This window comes from Eleginops maclovinus, chromosome 23 (assembly GCF_036324505.1).
Source record: "Eleginops maclovinus isolate JMC-PN-2008 ecotype Puerto Natales chromosome 23, JC_Emac_rtc_rv5, whole genome shotgun sequence".
Taxonomy (NCBI): domain Eukaryota; kingdom Metazoa; phylum Chordata; class Actinopteri; order Perciformes; family Eleginopidae; genus Eleginops; species Eleginops maclovinus.
The window spans coordinates 7,037,913-7,065,274 of NC_086371.1; the positions used below are offsets into that span (position 1 = coordinate 7,037,913).

Below are 27,362 nucleotides of genomic sequence, written 5' to 3' on the forward strand. Positions count from 1 at the left end.
TGCTGTTTCTATGTCTGACTTGCCAAAAGATGGAAGATTTTCAATGTGTAAAAAAAATAAGGAAACAGAGACTGTTTTGAGAGTTTTGCATTCATACATAATCATTTATTCATTATTTTAATGATGGATGATTATTTTTTCTGTAAATCTTAATCTTAATGGTACATAAAATATGTTCGACTGGATTATCCATAAAACAAGCTTCAGCTCTGTTCCTTTCCTCGGGCATATTGATCAGATACCCAGACTTCAAAGACAATTCAGTGAAAGAAATATAAAGAGCTTTAAAGGTGCAGTCCGTTTACCATATCACAGTATAAAATTAAAAAACAAGTCTTTAAAAAGGATCATTATTTTTGTTTGACGGCCCCTTCATCTTTGAAAGTGAATAATGGGAATACCCTGGTAGTTTGGTCGGAGTAGGAGATAACAAGGCCTGAAAAAGCCTATGCATGTCCCCCGAAGACATGTGCTTATTAATTTATCACTGACAGCGCTTGCCTGGAAAGGAACTGAACTAGGCTGTGGCAGTGAGCTGCTGCTACTGATTCAAGGGCAAACACTGGCTTTACTACCACCATATTTTGTTCCCCCTCTCTTCACCTCATATACTCCTGTTCTCCTGCCTCTTCCTTTCTCCCCGCTGCTTCCTATCATCTAATCCTCCTCTGCCATTATCTTTCTGATGCTCTTGTATTCTCAGTAACGCTGCCTTTCCTTTTACCCATTTTTCCTTTCTTCCATCTGCATCCACGCCCCCCCAGCCTGTCTTGACATGCTGTTACTGTTATATGCCTTTAAGATACAACCAAGGTTTTAAATGTGTAAGCAATAATGACCCGCCACGTCAGGGGTATCTAATGTAAAATGAATGTGTGCAAGCAAATCAATAATTTATTGATTACTTATTGGTAGCTTCATTTAATTTACCAATTACTGACCTCAAATAACTAAATTGCTGACTTAATGTTCATTTAGTTTTAATATTGCTGAATTATTGATCTGAAATAATAAAGTAATAAACAGTTGTTGTTACTGTGTGTGTAGCTGTATGTCAATCGATCACCTTATCCCTTAATTTGACTTTGCTATGTTATTGAATTAGGACAAGTGTCAATATTTTTTGTGTGGCTGTTCAAGCACTTTTAGTGGAAAACCCTTTAAAGGAGTGGAGTCATGCTTTGGCCGTGTCTTTCTTTCCTGATATATGTACTATGATGACTGAGTCAGAAACCCCCCGTGTGGGAGCATATCGACCAAGTAAACATTGAGTGTTGCTGATACCTGCTAGGTATCTTCCTCCTTGATCGAAAAGCTATTGAAAAGCAATGCCAAATAAATGGATAGTAGCGAAAAAGCGAGGGTGTGATGCTTTCCTTTCATACAACATCATTTCCAGCGCTTTTTTGAAATGAAATGTTGGGTTGAAGCACTCCCCAGAAACGTTTAGCCATAAAAAAAATGCATGTGTCAGAAAGTGGCCAAGCAAAAGCTTTACTGCATGACTGGATGTCGTCTGAACGCTGACCTGCATATTCTAGCAGAAGAATCTGCATTATGCATGAGTATCAAAAGATATGATTAATAACCATTAAACACAGTCAAAACCTTAGTAAGAGAAACATTTCAAATAGGATAAGTACATTTGTAGTGAGTTATAAACATAAGTTAATGCTACATGTTAGGATTTCAATGTCGAAATGATGTTGTAATTATTGGCCACTTTCTTAAAAGACCATTTAAACTTAATCTGTTATTTTTTTGACTCTATATTGTGTATTTACTCTTACTGCTTCGAGCACAATGCTAATCGCTTACAGCTAAAAATGTGCACCAGCAGGTTTTAGGTCGACTTCAGGGCGTGTTAGGTGTGTTTGTGGGTTTTAATACGAGGTCAGTTTCCGCTTTGTATTTTCTCGCTTTAGGTTTCAAGGTTTCAAGGTTTTTATTTGTCATATGCACAGCAGATACAGCGTATATGTTGGCAATGAAAATCTTATGTCGCGTGCTCCTCCAACAACTCAACATGCATGGTGCAAAAGATAAATAAAGTAGTGCAAAAAGAGAGAAGAATATTTACAATAACAACAATAAAGATTTGAGGATGTGAAATATATACATATGTGGAATACATTGAAAGTATTTAAATACTTTACACTGTTGAATGAGGAGGTATGGACAGATGCATATATTATGTATAGCAGATGTATATGGCAGATATGTACAATATATAGATATGTGTACTATAAACAGATATGTATGGCAGATGTGTATAATATACAGTATATATATATATGTGTGTACTATAAACAGATGTGAGTAGACATTCACAGAGCTCAGGAGTTCAGTAGTCTTATAGCCTGTGGTATAAAACTGTCTCTGAGTCTGGTGGTCTTGGTCCGGATGCTGCGGTACCGTCTGCCAGACGGCAGCAGACAGAACAGATTGTTGCTGGGGTGATGGGGGTCCTTTAATATCCTACCGGCCTTCTTCCTACACCGCTGGGTGTAGAGGTCCTCCATGGATGGCAGCTCCGTCCTGGTGATGTGCTGAGCAGTTTTCACCACCCTCTGTAGAGTCTTACGGTTGAGGGCGGTGCAACTGCCATACCAGGCGGTGATGCAGCCAGTCAGGATACTCTCGATGGTGCACCTGTAGAAGTTGCAGAGTATCCTGGAGTCCATGTTGAACTTCCGCAGTCTTTCATTTGCAAACATTTCCTTCTTTGAACACCTCACTATAAGCGCTTAGTCCACTGAGAGCTGTGTGTACTGTTGATTCACACTCGCACTGCGACATTAAACACTAATTTCATCTTAAGCATGTTATTAATAGATTTCCTGTAACTCAGCTCCTTGCAGTTAAGCAGTTTAACATCCTAAATGACTAACCGACTAATGTTTGCATCAGGTTATGACTCTTTATGACGTGTTGTAGCCAACGTTTGAGTGAATGGGAAGTTTTAATGTAAATTACATTATTTTGAGCACACATTCTGTTCTTAAAATGGCATTATGGTTTCATGTATTGCCCCTTTTGTATGTCAACCCTTTTTTTTTTTTTTAAGAAAGAATCCCTCTTAAGAGATACTCTTAGTTTAAGTAGAGTTCACATCTTTGAAACATGTTTTTTTTCCATTAACACAGAATCTTTTCTTTTAGGCACCTTAGAAAAAGTCAAAATATTTTTGCATCATTAGTTAACTTTTTTCAGATTATTCTTCTTGAGCTCCTCCATTATGGTTATTGGCTGCTTGAAAGATGAGACGTTGTTGTCTGCAGATGCATGTAGGCACCAAAGTCCCCGCTTTTTATTACCTTATTTCCTGTGCACTAGCATTACATGAAATCCCCACATTTATTTTTAACTATATCTTACAAATCACGATTAGATATGTTGACTAACTCTAAAGACGCACCATGGACTTAAATACACCCGTTAGTTATTTTTATAATAATTTTCTTGTCCTTTTCCTTCTTATTGTCAATTGTAACTTTATCTTATAATATTTTATATAGCAACAACAAGTCTACAAACAACCAATCATGATACACTTGCTGTATGAGCCAGTGTGTAGGATCAATATTCAGCATACAAATATTATTGTTATCCTTTTGGCTCTTTGTCCTTTTGTTCATTCGTATACTAATCACACTCCCACTTTTACACACTGTGGGTTTTAAAGGTGTGTCATTGACCAGTCATACCAGAGAGAACAAGGAAGTTATTTTCAGCCTGAGTCAATGGTTGTGTGTGTGATGACTCCTCCTAATAAACCAACACCGTAGACAAATACAGAAATACATTCGCCCTGCCTGTTGAGTGGAATTTACGGCCAAAGGTCAGTGAGTTTGTGTCTCTTGCTCAAAGCTGTTGTTCCGCTCGTTCAAAGATTTAAGTAAACACACTTCACTCACTTCTCTATAGATCTGTTTGTGAGTTTCTCTTTTGTTCCACCGTAATACACTTTTAATAATCCTTTTTAGCTATATATTTTTTACCCTTTGGGGATCGCCCTCTTTGAAGCAGGGATCTGATCGATGTTGGCTTCTGAAGATAACTCCTGCTGTCCGACCTTTCTCTCTTTGACTTTACACTTCTCTGATTCAATTTGACCATGACAGTCCGCCCTCTGATGATAAACGATGAAGAGTTGAACTGCTTTGATCTTTTTATTTTTGGGATTTCATCACATGATGCAACTCAGAGGAAATTTGATGATTTATTTATTACCTCTGGTGAATATTACATTTTTCCGTCTTGCACTTTGTTTTGATAGCACTGAGGCTATTCGGCAGATCCCAGATTAATCACAGCAGGGTTTGTATTTGACTCTTTGACTTTATTCTCATAAATCTGTCATGAAAGACTTTTTTCTTTGTTGATCCACATGTTATTGCTTACTTCTGCAATGTTTTGTTTTTCCTCCCAATTATTAATATTAAGTGTATCTGGAACGGGATCTCTCAGTAAACCAAAATTATCGAGGACACCAGGGTTTGTTTTTGTTGACATTCTCGCACTAGTTTGGGAGAGGAGTTTGGAGATCTAATCTAAATCAGCTTTTTTTATTGCTGTATGTTTAATATTAAGTCTTTCTTAAGCATACCTCACAGGTTCAAAGTGTATTGTAGGAATTTAACATTTCTGTTAAAGCACATTTGCGTTAAATGCTGCCCCCCTGCAGAGTGCTTCATCTCTGGATATGTGCAGGTGCCGCTTTTAGAAACAAACTGAAATCTGATATTGAGTTGGCTCATTTAAATGTACTGCCCAGCTACTGTGGTCGAGCCGTTGTTGGAAACTTTTCGAGCGATTCAACAAAAACAATCAAGATAGAGGTTTCCAAACAGGTACGCTTCCATACCAGACGCTGTGTTTTCTTTGGTCAATGGATTCTTCCCTGTCCTTCGTCTTCTTAGAGGCTCAAAGACATATCGTTCTCATGCTTTGGCTTTTTCGTCGTAGACTGTTACAGGATGAAACAAAGCATTTAACTCCAGACAAGTTTGCACTAACCTGTGGTGTCTTTTGTTAGGGGTAGAGAATCAGAAGTTAGACACTTTATGGATCAGGAATGTCGTCCTACTGAGTGTTCAGGCCAATATCAGCAACTCGTTGAGAAAAAAATCGAGTGTAGGCGTATTGCTTTAGTTCCAGTGAGACAAAAAAAGATTTGAGTAGTTCATCCAGGACTTTGAAGGCTTATCAGATGCCAAAACACAGCATAGCTTTTATAAAACTCTGCAGATTTTTTTTTTCAACTCAAGATGTCATGTGGCAGTTTATTTAGTTTTGACGATTGCTATGTAAGCTGTAGAATAATCCTTTTTCCTGTTACAGAGTCATTTAATGAGGTTTACTGACCCTCTTTCACACAGTGCTGATTTGTGTCTGAACACTCTTTAGTTGTCTCCCCTTATAACTTTTCTCTGTATTCTCAAATTCCCCATCGACTAGTTGCTCTTCAGTGTTTAAGTTTTCTCTTTCTCACTTACTTCATCCTTCTCACTCTGAGTGCACCCTCTTCTCTGTTTCCCTTCTAACAATGTGCCTCATTGTTAAGCGGGAGGTCGTCAAGCATGATATCAGGGATTAAGACACACAGACAGACAGAAGGAAACACAGACAGCTATTGTAGACTGTTCCACCACTGACTAAATCCTCACTACAGAGGCCTTTCAGGGTCAGTTTTCACGGCAGACGAGCTGCTGGTTTTGGGAACATTGAGTTCCTTAATCTCTTGAGTGTCATTGTCCTCATCTGTCTGTTACAGCTGAAGTGTGTCGAGCTTTATAGTAAAAAGGCCACCCTCGCTTAAAAGAAGTGTGCACGATGATACTGTGCTTGTGTTGGCTTTTATAATCAACAGTATGAACAGTTTGAAGAACAGTAGAAGTTATTGTTTTCTTATTTATTCAGTTAGCTGAGAACAATGCTATCTGTTTTGTGGCACCTATTTTGGTTTCGATTGTAAGGGCCTTCACCAATTCAAGAATTTCCGTTCCAACAGTGGGATTTTCTTTAGCTTTTAAAGACAATCAGGACCCGGCAGTGCCAGTTCAGTTGGTTTTGGAAAGAACAGAGGCTGAAGAATGGCTTTACAGGAATCACAAGTCCTTATTAAACCCCCGTTTAATAAGCTTTGGCATTAAGAACTCCTGACAATTAAGTTCAGTTCTTCAGCCAGCTAAAAATAAAATGTTTGTATACCCCTTCTTCATTTCTCAGAGTTCAGTAAGAGGCCATATCAATTACAACACTTCTCAGGTATTCACTGAAAGGATTCACCATGTAAGTCCACGAAATGGGAATATAAGAAAAAGGAAATATTATTCAAGAGATGGAAAATTTCCCCTTTTGGTGGGAAGTGATTTAAATGCTGCTCAGGTTAAGTTCATGTATAACACACCGTGCCAAGCAATATCTGGTCCCAATTAGGGCTGATATTCTAAACATTTCTTATCCATCAATCAGCCAAGTCTTTTCTAGACTAATGAAATAATGGAAGAAAAGATATAGTTAACATTTTCTCTATTCCGAGTTTTACAGTATTTACAGTAAATATCTAAAAAATGTCAAAGATATTCCAGGATTTTGTCTAAACCGGTTAATAGCACTGCGCTTTCTTACTTTCGGCATGCGCCCTCAGACCAAAATGCAGATTTTCCCTGTAAAATGTTAAAGTAATGCCAGAAAACAGAATATATCTTGGTCAAAAACAGAATAATTACACCTAAAATATGAAAATGTGTCAAATAGAGCGTCGGGCGGCAGAGACCGCTTTGTTTTTACGGAGGTCCTGCGTCGTGCTGTTGTTTACTGCACCATCTTGTATACAGGCGTCATGTTCTTGCAAGAATCGATGTACTGTATCCTGTATACAAAATCAGTGCCACAGTATTGCCCTCATACTATATCTTTCTAGAAAAAACCCTGATATCCAGTTAAATATTAAATCAAATATACCATATTTGGTTGGATGAAAACAGCATTTCCTGCCACTTTTGCATGAAAATGTACTTTTTACGTGATTAGTAATTGTTTGATTTCAACTATTTTAAGCCTTAATATTTAAATACTAAATCAATATGATTTTATATCTTAAGCAAATTAATTTTTACAACTTCCTCTTCCTCTATTATCACATTTCTAAATCACTGTGTTTCTGACTCTTAGAAGAAGAACTGTCTCTGTCTTTAATGTTTTACCATATTATAGCCACCCTTCACACAGACAGGGACTGTTTTTCTGTTCATGAACACTGGGACACCCTTTAATCTTATCTGGTATATTATACTCTTTTACAACACACACCTTTGCCTTATCAATCAAACACATTCACAGGTATACCACTACCCTATGAAAGAACACACCTAACATACACAGATTCAATGTGACAGTTGTCCTCACATTCACAAGGGCATGTACGGACATGCCCATGAAATGCAGAACACACAGCCCCAACACACACACACACACTCACACACACATTGACACTTTTTGTGGTTATTTTTATTTCGGTGTTTGCCTCAAGCTGACACTGAATTCAGATGACATGATATATCGTTCCTCGAAGTAGGAGGACAAGAGTAGATCAGAAGGAGAGGAGAAGAGAACGGAAAAGACAGGAAGGTGCTAATGGCTTAGTCAATGTTCGATCTTAATTATTTTATAACTGCTTTATGTTAAAATGAAAATGTCTACGCTCATTCTGTGATCATTTTTCATTGCTGTGTTCATCTTCCATATTATTTGTTTTATAGCAAGCACTTGACAAAAGGCGTTGAGAACAGAACATAAATAAGCTATAGATATGGAACATCTTTAATACTGCATTATATTACAATAGGAAGTACTCACTAAGCAGATGTAAATGTACCAGGGATTGTTACTTAACATATGTCCTCTTTTTCTCCACCTCTATCCACCCTCCCCACCCTGCCTTTCCTTTCTTTTTCCTCTGCTATTATCTCCTTTTCTTTGGTTCCCCCTCCCCTTTCTTGTCCCCCTCTGTCTCTCCTCAGTGCAGATATTAGGGAATCCTGCAAGAGGGATTAGCGGTCCGTCAATGAGGAACTACCGGCTCATCTTCTGCCACAACCTGAAGCAGCCATAGATGGTTTGGTGGTTCACTGGCTAGAGGAGGAGAGCATAGGACACACTTTCACTGCTACACGGTGAGTTCACACACACACACACACACACACACACACACACACACACACACACACACACACACACACACACACACACACACACACACACAGTTTGCTTGAGGAAAAAATGCACCATTCTGAAATGCAGCTTTCAGAATGTGTGTTTAGTAACTAAAAATAATAAACTTTTGTAAACGAAATGTCCGGGAGTTGTATTTGTGAAATGTTCCCCTTTTTTAAAGCATACACATTTTGTGTTTGTATTGATGGAGGCTATAGTCAACATTTTGCAACTCTTGCTTTTAAAATTGATCCTGTGTTTGTTTAAATGTGAAATGATAAAAATTGTGAGCTCTACATCAGATATATTCAAGGCCTATTAACTAAATTGGGCCACAAAAGACCATCTAATTTAGCGCTTTGGTTCTTGTAAGTAGAAAGCTCTTCATTTCATTTTATACAACAAGCTGGCCGTGAATTCAACAGCAAACTGGTTTTAAAGTGGTTTGCAGAAGAGTGAGAGGGGTAGCCCCAGCTGTCCTCTTTTTAAGAAGTTAAACCTTAGTTCTTATCTCCCCAATATACTCAGTGTGTGTGCTGATTATCCTGCATGTGATAAATATATTCTTTGTAAATGTTTTGGGCATTTTTGATTCCAGGGCCAGTTCAGTTATTTTTCTTTTCAAAATTGAAACAAAAAATCCTTTACATTTGATGCTAAAAATAGGAAAACATGTGTGTATTGTTTTTGTGCTATGTTTAAAGTCTTTGAAAGATCCACAATCTTTGAGATGTTGTGTAACCTTAATTCCATTTAAACGAAACCAGATAGTATTTTCTGATAAACTTTTGGTAATATTCCTCATGGACTCCATCTGCCACTGTTTGCTTTCTGGCTACTCACTGTGCGACCATCATCAAAGTCAAACTAAAAACAGAAACTCATGTTGCCAATTCTTCCTCGCTTTGCATTGATTTACATCCCATTCTCTGACTCAGGGTTTCACAGCATCGCCTTTGCATGGTTACTAAGGAGTGATGATGACAGAGGACGTGACAAATACTGTAGGGATAAGACTTCCATTAAAGTAATGGCTTTCAAATGCTGATTATATAAAAACTGACTTTCACCCACACTGATTTATGTTTATGTTATTTAAAACGTTCACTTTGAGAGCAAACAGTTGTAAGACAATGATATAATACTACTTTGTCCAGAGGGATATGAGTGTGTGCAACTTTAGCGACATAGCATATCAATCAGACAGCACCCTTAAAACTAATTAGGATAATTAAAGTGGTAAAATGTTAATAAAACAATCTAGTAAAAAACACGCCTCAATAGTCAAGTGTAAAAGTATACAAAAATAAATTAGATAAATAGTGGTAATTGAAAACAAGACCAAAGATATAGACAGGACACCTGCTTCATGATTCCTGACTGACAGCAACACCACCCCTCTACCCAATTCTGTCTCCTTCTCTTCCTGCTATAGCTGCCAAAATGCAGCACTAAAAAGAACCTTTAGTCTCTAGAATGAATCTTTCCACCCAAACACTGGGCCTTTGAATACAGTAATATTATTAGGGTGTGCTAAAACACTTCTTGTGTAACTTTACTGTTTTAGAATGTTTTTATTTCTCTTAAGATTCATTGACTCCCCGATTCCCAGACACTTGATTAACTTAGTTTTGCCCTCCTCCTCCTCCTCCTCCTCCACCTGTTCTTCCTTCTTTTGTTGCTGCTTTCTATTTCCTCTTTTCCCTCCTCCTATTCTTCCCTGTTTAAGTGTGAGAAAGGTAGGTTCACACACATGTTACTGTGTGTAAAACCTGCCAATCCCACATTTTTGGCGATGCTGTGCTAATTATTTTTGATGTGAATAGCAACTGGTATGTTATCTGGAGGTTTGTCTTCTGCTATTCTTTGCGAATGACTGAAGATGATTTTTTTCACCCCACTGCACTTTCTAATAACCCTCGTTGTTTTTTCCTGAAGACGTGAGGTCTTGGCGGGGTCGTGGTGAGGAGGAGGAGGCCATGAGGAAGAGCGTGTCTCCGTTGCCAGGCAACGAGGGCGGGAGCTCAGCGAGCACCTCGCGTGTTTTTGGCGTTCATCTGGAGGATGTGACGCGCACGCACACCATCAGCGGCCACGAGGTTCCTGCACTGGTGAAACACATCGTCGACTACATTGAGGAGCATGGTGAGTGACTGACATACAAACAGACACACACATGTAACACACACATGTAACACACACATGTAACACACAGAGTGATACTCAAACCAAACATTCAAGCCATTTTGTTGCTGTCATTTATTCAACCTCGGGTAAATGTAGATGTTTTTATTTATACTTTTGGGTATTAGATTAGGTTTCACATAATTAATATCAAACATGTGATTCATTTTGGAGTTATTTCCCACAAAGCATTATTCACCAACCTAAAATAAGAACAGAAACATAGCTGATGACGCCAGTGCAACAACTTCAGTAAATGTAAATGCCTGATAAACCAATCAAATCATTGATGCTATATATCTAAATGACTCGTACTCTCCCACGTTTGTGGTGATGCATTTGTTTTCAGACATTTGATTGTTATATCTTCTTCCTTTCCTTTACTTAATATAACCAAAGTATCCTCTGTAACATAATATTCTTCTGAAAACTCAGGCAAAAGGCATCAAACTTATACACAGTCATTTACCCAATACTAGATTAAACACCATTTTATTTGAAATATCTTCATTTTGATACTCAACATGTGACATATACAAAATGTACTTAGGCCTTAACCTTTTCTTACCAATGACATAGATCAAAGTACTACAAAAACTGAAAAAAGTTGGTGGCAAAAGAATTGGAAATGCTTCCCTAAACCAGCATAAATCTGACTTTGCATGTGTCCAAAGCAAATCTTTAAGATTTTAATTTGCTTGTATTGAACTGTGGTAACGTGCACCCAAGTCACCACGCAGGAAAAGAAAGAGCTTACATTGTGAATAATCACCCTGGGTTAACTCAACTGGCAACACTCGATTATGATTCATTCATCTAAGCATCAAGCGAACATGTAATTTTTTAGTGAAGAACAAAGCGTTGCATTTATTCTTTACCTTCTTATGTTCAGTATAGTTAGACAGCGCTTTGGTTTCACTAAAAAAGCTGAACCATAATGACATTTCACAACACAGAATAAGACTGAGCTTCAGCCCACTTGAATTCCTTAATTCGTGTCCCACTTATGACTTGAAGTACATACTTCTAATCGCTCAGTTACATCTGATTGCCTTCTGAAATGTTCCGGTATCCTAAGCACGCCCTGCTGCCGTTGATTGCGCTTGCTTTACGATAAACCAAATATGTCGTTAGGGAAGATCCCGTTTCTGCGATAAGCTGAACTCTGAATGCACCGGCACACAGATCCACGGTCCGCTTCCTTCTCCATTACATAACACTTCTGTCAACTGCAGTTCCACTAGTGAATACAAACGAGCTGAACAGTGACGAGAGGAACCTATCATAGTCCTGGCTCCGAGCCGTTCCCACATCTCCCCCTGGACATTTCCCTTCAAGCCTGGCGGAGCAGGAACTTCAGTCTTATGTCACTGTCTCTATACCAGCAGGTTGGCAGTTCAGACGTCTTGCTCTGGAGGGTTAGATGGATAAACAAACGGCCACTTTTGGAGCCAAATTGAAATTTCCAAACTAACCCGTCTCAGCTAGAATTAATCATTTGGCTGGCATTGATACTGGCTACATAACACCATCAATACCAGTGCTGTGTTACATAACCCACATAGCCACCAGACAGACACCAAACCAGTCAATCCTCTTGGTGCTTAGGACCCATTGTTGGTGCCGACCCTGAATAAATGAAGTTGTTTGAATTAGTTTAACTTGTTTCGCTAAATCTCAGTACGGGATTTTGCCTAGTTGAAAATGTATATAGACAACGATTTGTTGAATGGATTAGGTGGCAATTAGATGGCTGTAAAAATGCCTACTATTTACTGACTAAAGGCAGGTAACCTGAGAATCAGTATGTTCAAATTGAGGATTCAAGATTAAGGGATGCTAGATATATTTAAAGTAGTACAAGTGTGTTGGATAAGCTTTTCAATAAGACCTGAGGGTTGTGAGTCTTAATCAGAATTTAAAGAAAACCTTTCAAAAACATATCTGCCAACATAACCAGTTAAAGTTGGGCTAAGCAAAAGTATAAGTTTCCTTTTCTCATTTCCTTTCTCGTTTTGAATATTTTTTGATCCTGTCAGAATCAAATGATCGTGTTAAACAAGTCAAGTCAGTGGATATGTTTTTAATGAAGCAACCACGACTGACCAGTGAAGCAGGTCGATGGTTGGTGTGCCCCGGGGGCCGCTCGATCATATGAGGTTATGTAATAAGTCTTTAATCCTCCCCGAGCCTCTGCTGGCATTTAATTAGAGTGGTGCTGCCAGTCCAGAAGTTATTCAGCCAGTGAAAAGGCCTTAATCCCTCTTATTTGGTTTGTGTGTGATGTCGGAGGTTTTAGAAAGAGCAGGGTGTTGAAAATATGAACTGAAAAGGCAATCTGATGTCAGACAGAGATTGGAAATAGAAGGTGTGTCAACCGAATATGTGGCATTAAATTGTCTACACAATTTTAAACAGAGAACGACTGCTTTGGGTGATATTCAAGAGTGTTAAGAAGAGCTGCAATGTTTTCATTCAAACTTGTTTCGTAAAACGTTTTTTATATTGGATATATTTAGCTGCTGTTATTATGACTGGACTGTGGTCACTGGTCTTAGTGAGTTGTAAAATGGAAATAGGTCCAACAGGACATTTTGTTGCCTGCAGTCAGATATTATAATCTGAAAAGCCACAACATTAGCACTTAAACATCTTGAAGCATTGTCTGTAAGCCTCCTTTGGGTGGGACTCCGGCGATAGCCATCATGACAGATAATGACTTGATATGCGCGAAGATTAGTAGAAAAATAACAGCACTGGGTGGAAATGGAGAGGAAATGATCACTTGGGGCCCGCTTAGGCTGCTTTATGCGTCAAACTAAGTGCTTGTTGGATTGTCAAAAAGCTGTTTCTCTGGCAATGATTGTAACTTCCTGGATCTGACGAGCGTGCCTCCTCCATGCAGCGACCTGCAGGTGTTCGGAGGAGAGAAAGTATGCAGACTACAAACTTCTTCTTCAAGCTATCCTTTTTCACAAGTCCAACAGCGTGAATTCCTTTCAGGGAACACTGTCCGACACTGTGCTTCGTTATCCCCATTTGTACCCTTCATCGCATCTCGCCCCTGTCTCTTTTGGCAGGCTCTTTATGCCCAACTTTCGAGTGTGGTGGTTCAAACTGGGCATCAACACTTTAGACATGCTCAGTCAGCTCTACGTTCATAGTTGGTTTGAAGCTTACTGAACTCATTAATACTTGATTGGAAAACACACAGAAACAGTTTTTACTTCACACTGAAGCATATGTTGACATGAGGAATCGTAAGGACTAAATCAATCCAAAAACAGCTTGGAGAGTAAATGGAACATCAACATGATTTTAATTTATGCAAATCGGACCAGTAGTTGTTATATTAGCAACCAGCAGCAGTATTTGTAGCAGGAGATTCATGTTACAGAGTACCTCATATAAACATGACATCATACAAGAAGAACAGATGGTTATTATCTTAAGGTAGATAACCACAACATTGAAAACATGTTAAAGAACTGATTCAAGCCCTGATATAATTCACTGATGCTATCAGTTTGTCTCTGAAATCACAAACACTCAACATTCAGCGATGTTGTCACACAGGAAACATTCAGTGGGGTCAGGCCTCTTTTTTAAATATTGACAAGATACACACACACACACACACATACTCACACACACACACACACACACACACACACACACACACACACACACACACACACACACACACACACACACACACACACACACACACACAAGTTTTGTTTTAATAATCAAGTAAGCATGTCTTGAACAAATAAGTTACCAGTTGAATCTTTGCACCCCCCAGTTTGCCATAATACCGAAACATCAGTCAGTCATTTATTTCAGAGTCCAGACGAGTTTTACATTGAGTCCAAAGCTCAGAAATATCACATGACAACTCTGTATTTACCAGGTAGTAACTGGTCCTAATTATTACCAAAACTACACAAATGAAACAGACATTGCAGGCGGTAAATAATTGTCTTGGTACTGGAGTTTAGGTGGATTAAAAGAATATGACGTTCACTGTAAACCACACCAAGCCCAGAAAATATTAAACTAATTTAAATGATGTGATGATACAAAGTATGTCTTAAAGGTTAGTAATTATTGTTGTCTCCTCAGGTCACCTGGACCTGGAGGGGCTCTTCCTTGTTAATGGCAACGCCGAGCGTGTGGATTGGCTGCGGCAGCGTTACGACAGCGGGGAGGAGGTGGAGCTGGAGAAGGAGGCGGACCTGGCGTCAGCGGTCAGTTTGCTGCGGCTCTTCCTGCAGGAGCTTCCTGAGCCCGTCATCCCAACCGCAATACAGGGACACATCCTGCAGCTCCACCAAGGTGTGTGACACTGACCGCTTTAACCCCCCGTTAAAGTGTAATGACCATGGCCATGTAGACTTTAGGTATCTGAGCTTCACCATGCAATAGGAGGCTAACTTTATTGCAAGGACCTACATGGTGTTATCCGTCAGTATTAAAACCTAACGGACAAATGGACCTCTTGTGCATATGAACATATATGGGCTTGCAAGGATTGAATGGAAACACACCTAAAAATTGTAACCCTAGCCTTTAATGGAAAATGTTGTGATGATATTGCTCTCGTGGTTTTAGTAAAGCTGGGAAAGAAGCATTGTCATTTTAATTTCTTCTCAATAATTATTCAAATTAATTTCCACATTTGCTATTGTGTTGCTTCTGTCCCTCCTCTTTGTCTCGTCCTCTTCTGCCTCTGTTTCTGTCAGAGATAATCTTTTCTAATCCTCTTGTCATGGCTGTCTCTATCGCTATCCCGCAGATAACAGCAGTGGGGGAGTGTGCAGGGATTCTCCGTGTCGTGTCACTCATTTTTTATTCTCTTCTATTTTATAAAAGATGACTAAATCTTCCTCCCTTATGCCATTTCTTGTTTCAACCCATTGCACCTCTCCCAGGGGACTATACATTAATCTTTATCTCTGCATAATGTTTTTCTTCAAGGTCAACTGTGAGAAACACATAGGACTTGATATCACATTAGTTACTGTTCAGTATACGTACAAATACAGAAATGAGAAGGGGCATTGTAGCAATTATTAACAATTATTAAGATGAAATACAGAGAGTGAGTTATGTTGACGGCAATAAAGATGTAAATATATTTTACTTTTAATCCCCAGATTACAGTAATGAGGAGGAGCTGTTTAGAAACCTGAAGTACCTGCTGCAGCAGCTCCCGCTCCTCAACTACGGCCTGCTGCGCTTCCTCTGCCGCTTCCTCACCAGCGTCGCTTCCCTTCAGCAGGAGAGCTGGAACATCGGGACGCTGGCCGCTGTCTTCGGACCTGACATCTTCCAGTAAGATGCCTCTTTAAGGCTGTTTAGTGGTTAATAATCACAATCGGTGTCCCTTTGCAACAGAGATGTACTGATTTATTTATTTGGCTAAAGCACATTTCAGATTTTTGGAAAGTCTCATTTACTGATTATGATTTGCTTTCAGGCAAACATTGTACTAACAACACTCTCTTGTTCTCTGTCCTGTTTGCAGTCTGTCAACAGAAGGAGAGGACCTCCGAGACCAGGAGTCTGTCAGCAGAGTTTTAGCCGAGCTGTTAGACAACCAAGAGGGCCTGTTTGACTCGGAGGAAGATGACGTCTCCACCACCAACGACTACAGCTCCATCAATGAACAGGTACCGCTAATCACTTCTGTTTCCAACTCCTGTCACTCATTTACTCCTTCTCTTTCTCAGTCTGTCAGTATCCTCTACTAAAAGTGGTAATGGCATACTAAGGATTTTGAATAACTATAGATATCTCCAAATGAGTCAGTATCTAAATGGAAAAGAAGGTATGGATCTTGTTTTAGCCGAAGGAGACAAACTTCAGTTATTCATTTGTTTAGCATATTCCTTCTTTGAGCCTTTAGTCTCGAGCCTACACATCTCCCCTCCTGCTGTACTGGTCTCCCCTCAGGAATAAATAAAGTATATTTCATCTATTTCTGCTCCTTCCGCCTTCTACCCAAAGAGGTCTTTGTATTTGTTCTTTTCCCGCGGTATAGTCCGTGTTTAGATCTAGGGTTTTGCATGATTCATGCCTAGAATCTGGTGATATAATAGCTTACATTTAGCTATTATAGAACAAAATACAGTACATAAGAGAACAAAGCATATTCTACACAAAGTCTCTTAGCGTATAAATAGTTATAATTACATGAATTCACTGTCAACATTCCTGTAATTATTGTTCGATTACAAAACCTGTCAAAATCCTGCTCTTTGTCTCCTCCTCTTGTTCTTTCTTCCTCCTCTTCCTCCTCCTACTTCCTTTTTAAGGCACTCACACAGCACAATGTGGCTTTTATCTCTGCCAGTGTTAGGGATGAAATTTTGAGGAAAAAAATGGGAAATCTTTCTAAGAAATATGAAAGCCATGAAACTGTCAGCAAGATAACACCTGAAAAAACAAGACTCTGATAATCTGGCTTTCATAAAAATATGAGTCAATACACATAATGGCCTGCTTCTCTTTATTACTAAGAATTGTGTCTGAATTAAGAGGACAGATCTTGATAAAAAAAGATCTGCTCTGTTTTTTTAAAGTATTAACAAGGAATGGTACTTTGGTAAATCATACTCGACCAGGTTACGCTGGGAAAAACATTGGCATTAAATGATTACATTCTACCTTGAAACTCGCATCTCTTCCTGTAAAGCAAACCACGGTTAATCCATCCAGGCGGATACGTATTAATTAGCTGCAGACAGAACTTGTGCTGCCTAGGAATGTTAGTACTCACGTCCTCTATTGTTGTACATGACATAGTATAACTGAACAAAAAGTTCTTCTGTGTACATAACACTTTACAGAAGTATCTGGAAGAGCCCCACCCAAACACACATCAACACACACTGTCCACAGGGCACTGATTAAACTCTGAGGTGTGTTCAGATCAGAGTGTGCATGTGGCTCGATGGGCATATACCCAACAGTTTCTTCTCAGCTGTGTGACTGTGTTTGACTATATGTACCGTGTGCTGCCTTAAAACAACATTAAACACACAGTACGTGACCGGCAGACTAAACAAACTCAAAGGCTTTTCCCCAGTTGCCCAGCAACACAGCGTCTCTACTGGACCATCAGCACAGAGTTAACATTTAATTGTACACTGGACTGATTACATGGTGTTATTGTATGATAACATACACTCAAGCACAATAATAACCCCCGATCCATATCCGATGCTGCCCTCCTGCTGGATTTCCTGTCACATTTAATACTTCATTCTCTGTCACAGCGGGGACACGGTAAATATCATGCTTAAATGTTAAAGGCGACACGCAGTCATTGTAAAAGTCTGGCATTTAGAGGAACGGCAACACCAGTATCAACAGTAGGTCACCTGTTCAGTTACATTTATCCGCCCAAGCTGATTCCCTCCTTTTTTAATCCATGTTTCTCTGCTGAAGGAAGCTTGGCCCGAATTTTGCTTGCCTTGTTATCTTGAGTTTTTATTGTCATTAGACATCATACCCTCCTCTTTCTCAATTTACAAATCTCGGTACCACTTTACAATAAGAGTACACTTATAAAGGATTCATAAAGGGTTTATAATGAGGTTATTTATTAGGTTGTAAACACTTTATTAATCATTAAGAACCATTTATAAACCAGTTCTATCATAGTTTTCATCGTCAACACAGGCTCACTATTTGGCAAGATGACTAAGCCCTATATTGGCTACCTCGTATTCTTCATCAGCCAACATCCTTGGTATCTGTTGTTAACAGATACCAAGGATCTGTTAACAACAAGGTGGATTCTCCCCCGATCCATCTTGATGTTTCTTGGCATATCTTTCGTTAAGTAGCCAATACAAGGCTTACCAGTACATTTGGGCTCACTATTTGGCAAACAACCGGTCACTGTTGCCCTGTTTATCTCTTGTCTTATAAAAGCTTATAATGATTTATAAAGTGTTCACAACCTAATTAATAAATTCATTACAAACTATTCGTAAACACTTTATAAGGGTAGTCTTATTTTAAATTGGTACCTAAATCTTAAATATAATGTGGCAAGTTGTGTTTTACTGCATGGTGTATCAGCTGAATGAGACATACAAATTCAACATAGACAGACTGAGAGAAAGAGCAGCAGAAAGGGAGCAGCAGGCACAGTGGGAAAAATGTGTAAATATAAATCATCTGTGCAGTGATCCCTGGGTCTTATGTAAGAGAGAGGGCAAAAAAAGTGGGTGGTTTATAGAGGAAGAGGGAGAAAAACGCAGCCAGGAAGATGGGGGAGAAATTACCAGAGTGCAGAGAGAGAAGATGAAAACAGAAATAAAGGGAGGGAGGGATGGCGAGGGAGGGGATGGTAAGGAGCTGTCGATGATGTAACCTTGAAACTCACACCTCCAGCCCCTGCGCTACACCGGGGACGGCTCTCTGAGCACACAAACCCTCATGAAGGGAATTTTTTTTTTTTCACAACGGCGTCTCAAATGATCACATTGGTAAGAGGAAGTAAAAAATGTCTTTCAGAGGTAGAACGAGCCTGAAGACAGAAAGAACAATGCATATTTGTAGAAGATACAATAGAAGGGGGAAGGAGCATATGAGACATGGAGTGAGGGAGAAAGATGTTAAGGCGTCACTTTGACCTTCAATGAGTCTGGCATGGAGCTAAGAACGAGGAATGTGAAACTTGATTTTGGTTTGTTTTGTTGGCAAAATTGGGCGTTGAATTCTTGTTTTGGTTAGAGCGAGGCTGCGCTGAGGCTTGCTGTTGCTATTATGATACCAGTGGGTGCGTTTGTTTTGAATTGATGTTGGTAGTTGTGTCAGGGTATATGGACTAAAATGAGAACTCAGCAACTTGTTTGTTTTTATATAAAAATATGAAATGTTATATCGGTGCATTCAGTACTGAGATTGCCTGTGGCGTTTTTCTGCCAGGCTTGGACAACGGCTGGACTGTTGATAGTCAGTTGTTATTCTTCAGCACATGTTTCCTTGCACACAAGGCAGAAAAGGTATTTTTTATCAAACCACAACCAGATTGCACCCTGTGGCGTTAGAAAGCAGCATGTTCTGTTTGGAATCACAGCTCTAGGATGTTGAGCTACAGTGAGATGTGAAATGTAAGCAGACTGTCCCAACTCAATAAGCTAGACTCTTTTTTCAGGCTGCTGTTGGCTTTGCTGTTGAGAAAATATAGACTGTAGACTTGATTTATTTGGTCACTTTGAGATGAACGTCACAACGCTAATACTTACTAACTAGTGCGGATCGAGGGAAAGATTGCATAGCAAGGAGCATTTACCCCTAGAGGCTATCGATTCTATTTCTTTAGGTGGCGCACTGATCTTGAGGGGGGAGATAGATAAAAAAAATATATGTTACATTGTGGTGTACATCATCTTCAAGCTGGAAACCTCATGATTCAATTAAAGATGCCATTTTGGTTGTCATAAATCTGTAATCAATGTTTTGGTTAATCAAAAGCTTAGTGTTTAAGGGCTTAGAACATGACTACTTCCATAGATAGAATCGGAGGATGAAACCCTCTTTATTTGTCACATACATGCACACAGCAGAGCACACACAGTGAAATTGGTCCTCTGCATTTAACCCATCCTAGTACTAGGAGCAGTGGGCAGCTATTGTGCAGCGCCCAGGGAGCAATGGGGAGGGGGGATTGGAGGTGTCCGGTGCCTTGCTCAAGGGCACCACAGGGCCTAGGAGGTGAACTGGGACCTCTCCAAGTAGCAGTCCACTTTCCATATTTTCAAGTATGTTTGGGGACTTGAACTGGCGACCCTACGATTCCCAGTCCAAGCCCCTACTTACTGAGCCACTGCTGGACTAAAGGTTCCACCGAGATGTCCGTGTCCTTCAGTATAGGGAAAATACGTTTTTGCAGCAATTCTTGGTTCAATAGAATTTGTAACACTGATTTGATGCTTCGTTTAAACATTTTTGTTAACTTGAACTGATGAATATTCTCAAAAATCACCCCATTTAGTCACCAAGAACACCATAGAAAAAATAATGCCATGATTTGTTAACAAAAAACGGTTGAAATTTTGTGATTTTTGCATTTTTTTTAAAGAAATGGAGCTCCGGCTGATGAGATTCTGTGGGTCTCAGAGGGTTAACTTTAACGGATTAATGAGGCAGTTGATATTACAAGCATCATATTCAAAAACAGCTTCAGGGGAATCTTCTCCAGCCTGCTGACAGACTGTCTGCTGTCTGTCTACTTAATTAAATACTCTCTTAATACCCGCTATTTTTCCAGGTCAGGAAGTGATAGCAGTTTTATGAATCAGGTTGTGTCCTATTACTCTGCCTCATCCAACTTATTCAAGTGCTTCTGGAGCCGACCCATGTTGAGAGGCCACAGTGAACATACAAGATTATACATATTAATTGTGAGTGAATTGTGTGAGGGAGTATTTTTTTACAACACCAGAGCCAGAGGTTGCATAATTCTCAGCTACAGGGAGCAGCACATATAGGTTGAAACCCTTCCTGTGACCCAGTGATAAGCTGTGGAGCAGTAACCTATTTGAGTTGGAACATGTAGTTATTTAAAGAGGAGGTGATGGCCTCGCTGGACAGTAAGGGAGATGTGTAATGTCTGTACAGAGACCTGTGATATGAACACACACACCTACACACTGTTTTTTTCTTTACATCAAGTGTTTGGAGATATACAGCTTCAATGATGATGTGTTTACTCTATGCATTTAATGCGTGGTCGGAGAGGATATAGACATCTGTAAATCGGTTTCTAACACATTTGTAGATCACACTTCCCACTCACTGCAGGAACGTAAGGCCAGAGAGCTTTTCTACCGAGGCTCTGCTGGAAGTGAGCAGTGCCGTCACACAAGAACGAGCGAGAATGCACCAAGAGGAGAAGAAATATAAGAGTTAGGAACTTTGTACTAAGAGCTTTTTTTCAGGGCTTTAACACTCTCATTTGGGAGGTTTCCCTGTTGTATCTACCTTCAATCTTAGGTATGAGACAAGCCAATATAAGCAATGTATTATCTTGCTTACTTATGAACATTTAATTTACTGAATGTTTTTTTACAAATAGAATCACTGAAAATAACCTCAACAAGAAAGAAACTAGTAGCAATAGCATTAAAATTAAGGTAGAAAATCGAGAGATGTTTTTGTAAATGTAAGCCTAATTATGTTACCTAGAATAAAGTCTGCTCTCCCAACTGAAAATATCTGAAAGCCTTACAACTTAACATTTTGCAAATAATTAAAAGCTGTTTGTCTTCCTTGTACTTGAAACAAAGTCAAACCTAAGTAACTAGCTCATTTAGTATAGCGATGCATTGACTGAATGAATGTTTACCAGTCTTACATCCCAATTGGAAATCCGCCTCAGTTCGGGACTTGTAATGTCAGTCCCGGTCAATTGTGATTGTTCTTTGTTCTTGGCAAAGAATAAATGATGTCAGTAAGGCTTGTTGTTTTTCTCTGTTTTCCATCCCCAAACTCTGGACCTCTAAATCAAAGCTGAGGCCGGGACCTTTTGTTCCAGAGCGCTCTCTGCTCCGTCTTTTCACCCACTCGGGCACTCGGGCACGCAAACACGCTCTCCATACAAAGATGCTCTCTTTGAGGAAAAACAATTACCATTCCAGGATATCCTGACAGGGGTTTTAACAACCGTTATCCTCTAATGTAGTTGCATCACCTCAAAGACTCTCTGATAACTCACTCAGCGGGGCATCAATCATATTCTGTAGCTCAGGGGACAGTTAGACGTTAAAATTGCACTGTTCATCTGGTCATCTCCTGCATTTAAATAGGCATACACATGGGGGACTCTTACATTTAAGGGGATATCCAGACTCCTTTTCTCAATGTCACACATCAGTGGCCCAGTATGTTCTTGGTAGATGGTGTTCAATCCAAGTTAGTGGTGAATGGCTTTGAATGAGTTTAATATCATGATGTAGATCTGAGTGTTTTTGATGAACTAACAACTACATCATATGAACACACTGCACACTGGCAAAGCACTGTGGGCTGAAGTGATATGGTGTGGTGATAAATCATTATTTCATAGCTTTTTGTAGCATTTATTCATTCAGTTAAAGGCAGAATAAGTACGATTTGTTGGTTGCGGTTTGAGAATAGAACAGTAAAAGTTGGCCTTTTCTCAACGGCTCAATAACGCTAGTAGATTTATTTGTGTTTTTTTGCCACTGTCTCTGCCATTTTCAAAGTTTGCTCTTGGTTCTGTGATATCTATCTTGCACCTGTGTGTTTGTTGTTATAGAGGTTGACTTCCTGAAACGTCCTGACTACAGTAGAATAAGAAAATACAGAGAAAATGCAGAGGTCGCGCAGATACAGACACCACCACACACACTTCTAGTGATAATTAAGACGCATTATTTCTGAGTCTGTATTGTCTTTTACAGATGAAACTTTTGGGTGTTCTGGTCTTAAGACATGAGTAAATACACAACAAAACATGAGCATGAAGTTGTCTTGTCTCAGAGTAGGATTGCTTTAGTTTATCACACACACACACGCACTTGGAGGAGCCTTGTGAGTCATCGTCTGTAAGCCGCACATGTGACGATGCAAGAATTCCACGTCAGCCAATCAGAGCTCTTGGAAAAGGGGTGTTTCCGTAGCAACGGCATAGTGACAGCAGCAGATGGAGATGCTGCAGAGAGGAGAGGGGAGGAAAAAGAAAAGACGAGGAAAATCAGAGCGATGTGGAGGAGAAGAAAGCGTCTCACTGACGTATATGTTCCATGACCTTTTAACCCATCTTGCCTCCGGGGTTTCCCCCAGTTAATTTTTAAAGTGACATTGCTGCATGAAAAAGCAATTGAATAGCTTCTGTGACGATGGTTTGTGCTTATAGCATCAAGAAATGCAACATGTATTTAAAAAATAAACATACTACTCAACACAAAACGTGAGTTAACAGCTGCTCAAGGCTTTAGGTTTAGGTCTTCACTTGCTGTCAGCATGAGTTATTTCGGTCTACTCTTTACTGCCACCCCCCCCCCCCCCCCCCCAAACATCTCCTCCCCCTTCTTCGCATCCTCCCTATCTCATTAACCATCACATTCATCACATCCTTTGGTACACTCTGCATGTCTTCATACTTCTTCACTTCCTTTATTTATTGCATTGACCTCTGCCTTTTAACACGGGCAAACACAATATTGTGTGATGTATGTATGAGTTAAAGTGACATCTAAATTTATATGAACATTGTAACGTCCAGCTTTAGTTATAAATAAAGCTTCTGTCTTTGTTTTACACCATCTTTTTAAAGTACTCCAACAAAACGTATTCAATCCTCTTAAGACACTAGATAGAGTTCAAACACTTGTAACCGACACAAACGTAAGTCAGGTTAAATTAGTCATGAAAACGAATGCAATATCTTTTACAGTTTCATTTTATGGAGTCAATTGGTACCAATTGGTAGATATAGCATCATGGTGGGCCTATTCTGCCTTATTGCATATTTTATATTGTGACATGGCGACTCACTGTGGCCTCTCAACATGGCTCGGCTCCAGAAGCACTTGAACAAGTTGGCAGAGGCAGAGTAATAGGACACAACCTGATTCATAAATCTGCTAACATTAACGGACCTGGAAACAAATAAGGCAGGCATTAAGAGAGTATTTAATTAAGTAGGCAGACAGCAGACAGTCTGTCAGCAGGCTGGAGAAGATTCCACTGAAGCTCTTTCTGAATATGATGTTTGTAACATCGCCTTCTTCATTAATCTTTTAAAAGTTAACCCTCTTATCACCGTCAGCCGATTTACTCCTTAATAAGGCAGTTCTTGCAAAAATTCTCCAAATGTCTGCTCCAAAAGTATGCAGATCAACAGATTACTAAAACAATTTCTGATTTCTAACCTGATATAGGTTTTTACTTATTCCTGTTCTAGATGGTCCATCTAACCATTGTGTGTCTTCTGTCTTCAGATCACAGAGCTGTTGGACGATGAGAAGTGCGAGGCTGAATGTGAAGAGCTGCCTCAGGACGGAGAGGAGGGTCCTGTCTCCTCTGACTCACCCCAACACACAAACACTGATGACAGCCCCACAGACAGGTACGTCTCTGGTTTTAATACTGGATGAGATGGTTTTTCAGATTTCTATTCCTTGGGTCTTCTCAGAATGATGTTTTCTTTGATATATCATGAACAACCTCTGATAACATATCATCACTCCCTTGTGATATTCATCTAACCTTGAAGGGGTACATTTAGAGTATATTTGATTCATTATTTTTCAGTATTCAAGCTCCGTGCATATTTTTCTTGAAAGTGTATCTTACTCAAGTTAACAAAGCAACATAACATAAATATTGAGGATCATCGTTGGTCCTTTTTTGTGATTTGCAGGCAGATAAAAGAAAAATATCAGGCCCTATGATTTCCGTCGCTCAAAATAAAAAAATAATGTGGTAATAACGATTGTGAAAGTGCAGTCATATCCTGGAATTTGTCAACATTTTGATGCAATTTATACACAAATAGGAGTTCGATGTAGAAAGGGGTCTCCGCATTTGGATCAGTCATTAAATGTATAGTCGGTGGACGAAAATAATTAGATTAAAATCATCCCAAGTGTTCTCGGCCACAGCATTCCCCAAAGGATGCTGAGCTTGCATTTTGAACTCACACGTACATCAGTTCAGTCCCTCTGCAGGAACATAGGGATCTTCTCAAGTTCTTCTGATCTCCTCTAAGTTCATTACACCCAGACTCCTGTATATAGACACCAACCAATTAACCGCCTGTACTTTTAATCTTTAGCGCATATCTAAAGGGAACAGTCAGGGTCTATCATTACATATACATATATGCACAGAGGATAATGCTAAGGAGAAAGATCACACACATTTTTTTAGTTGGATTTAATCTTTGGTAGACAAACTCAAACTCTTGTTCAGGACGCAGAGCTTTAGTCCTCCCGCTGCTGTGTGTTTTATTCCTGTTTGAGTCACAACTATTGCTTTGTTGTGTCTTCAGTTCAGAGCTCAGAACCACGCTGTATTTTGTGTAAGCCAGAGCTGTGATGTGCAGATAAACTAAAGTCAGAGCACACATGAAGCGAGTAGGTAAAGATTATTTACAAAACACAAAAGTCTTTCATAATTAAAGCATTTACCAAGGAATATCAATCACGCTCTGCTGTGTCAAACATCAATGAAAGGGAATATTACTCAGTTTTGAGATTTTCCCATTTAAATGTCACTGTCTTAACAATACATAAACCAGCCTTACTGTTTAACCTCTATATGAAATGTTCATTTTGTTTTTAAATTAGCATGGCTGTCTTTGTCCAGACTCCACAGTGGTTAATGTTCTGTTTTATGTCCCTCCTGCTGCACTTTATTATGACATTATTGCTGTTGCTTCCTGACTAGTGGCTGTTTTATGTGTCCAAATACACAGAGTGAGTCGGACTGCAGTCCCATGAGTCCCGTCCCGTTGACCTTTTATTGTTTCAAACATTTTATTCTCAGGTGTTAGATTTTTTCTCTTGATCCACAAACAAATATCTGTCTCTATCTGGAGGCCTCAAATAGTTTAGAATCCTGACTTGTTGCCGTTAAAAGCACATTTTTTGTAATAACCCGCAGTGTGTGCACTGTGTTGACCTGTTGGCTCAGTAGCTCGCTACCTGCTAGATAAAGGCAAAGCTGTAAAGGAGTAAAATACATTAAATCAGCCTGCTGTGACATTTTTACAACCTTCACCGGGCTCTGCCTCTGTAAGGGTGTGTGTATGTGTGTGTTTGTGTGGGTCAGGCTGCTAGTCTTGTCCTACTAGCCTTTAAGATGATTATAGACTGTAATCCATAATCCAACCCACACACATCAACTCAGTTTCTTTCACTATACACATTCTTGCTCACATGACCAAACACTACATACTGTAATTCAGATCTTTCACTTTACTTCTGAGAGGAAGGACAAGCCAACCTGCATTACGAAGCGTTAAGTTATGGCTTACAAAACAATGCAGTCTTCTACACTATTTGCGTCACGTGTGCTCGTGCGTCTGCGTTGTGTATTATCTATGTGGTTAAGTAGTTAATTCCTTGTTTGTGGGGCAACATAAAATAAGACCCCATCAAAGGGTACAAGGCTTCATTCCCAGGGTCCTCCTGCGACAAACAGTGAAGCTACATAAAAATCAGCGTGTAAAGAAATGATTAGGTGCAGAAACGTTATGGTGCAATATAAAATGCAGGAAAAGGGAAACAAATATGTATAATGATATAAAATAGAATGTAAGATTGCATTTAAAGGTGTGTTTTTACTGTAAGGAAGCTTTAGCTGGCAGCTGTTGTGCATGAGGACCGTTTGAATTACTGCTGATGTAGCGGGGTTTACGTGCAGCAAATTATTCAAATCAATTGACGCTCGCTAGCCTGTTTTTTTCTGTAAGTCTAATGTGATTGTTGCAGTTAGGATCCTCCCTGTGACCTCTAACCTCAGTGTCTGGTCCAGGGGATTATTGCTGTGACGGCAGACCCCGGAGCTTTCACCACAAAGCCATTTAAATAATGCATCCCCAGAACCTAAAGAACAAATCAGTTTGAATTGCAAAAACAAATATTGCTTACTCTTGAAGGATTTAATCTCATCCAACCTTAGATGAAACACTGTGTTTGCTTTTTGACGATGAAACTTATACGTTTTAGGTTAGCGCCACAAACAAACCTCAGAAACCTCGAAAAATCGTGTCTAAAATCTATTTGAAAATATTTTAGTCTCTGAGTGGGAACATTTCATATCCTTTGAAACATTTTCCAAACCCAAAGTTTTAAGAAAGTGTGATTGACAGTTTTAAAAACAAAGCACTTTTCATGGCAAACTTCGTTATCCTTCAGTTATTGTCTTCCTTTCAGTAGAGATACGAATTTACAAAATCTACAGCG

At 39.4% G+C, this 27,362-nt stretch overlaps 1 protein-coding gene across 4 annotated transcripts in view; it reads left to right on the forward strand.

Annotated features, from left to right (window-relative positions):
- fam13b (family with sequence similarity 13 member B) overlaps positions 1–27,362 on the forward strand; it is a 61,868-nt gene that overhangs the window by 8,042 nt on the left and 26,464 nt on the right. For 3 of the 4 annotated variants that reach the window (XM_063875857.1, XM_063875861.1, XM_063875860.1), the window contains exons 2-7: positions 8,028–8,180; positions 10,159–10,365; positions 14,530–14,742; positions 15,564–15,741; positions 15,935–16,079; positions 24,393–24,520. In XM_063875857.1, the coding sequence (XP_063731927.1) occupies positions 10,200–10,365; positions 14,530–14,742; positions 15,564–15,741; positions 15,935–16,079; positions 24,393–24,520 (830 nt within the window). In that variant the 5' untranslated portion in view covers positions 8,028–8,180; positions 10,159–10,199. The remainder of the gene's footprint in view (positions 1–8,027; positions 8,181–10,158; positions 10,366–14,529; positions 14,743–15,563; positions 15,742–15,934; positions 16,080–24,392; positions 24,521–27,362) is intronic. The other variant, XM_063875858.1, reaches the window with a different exon arrangement.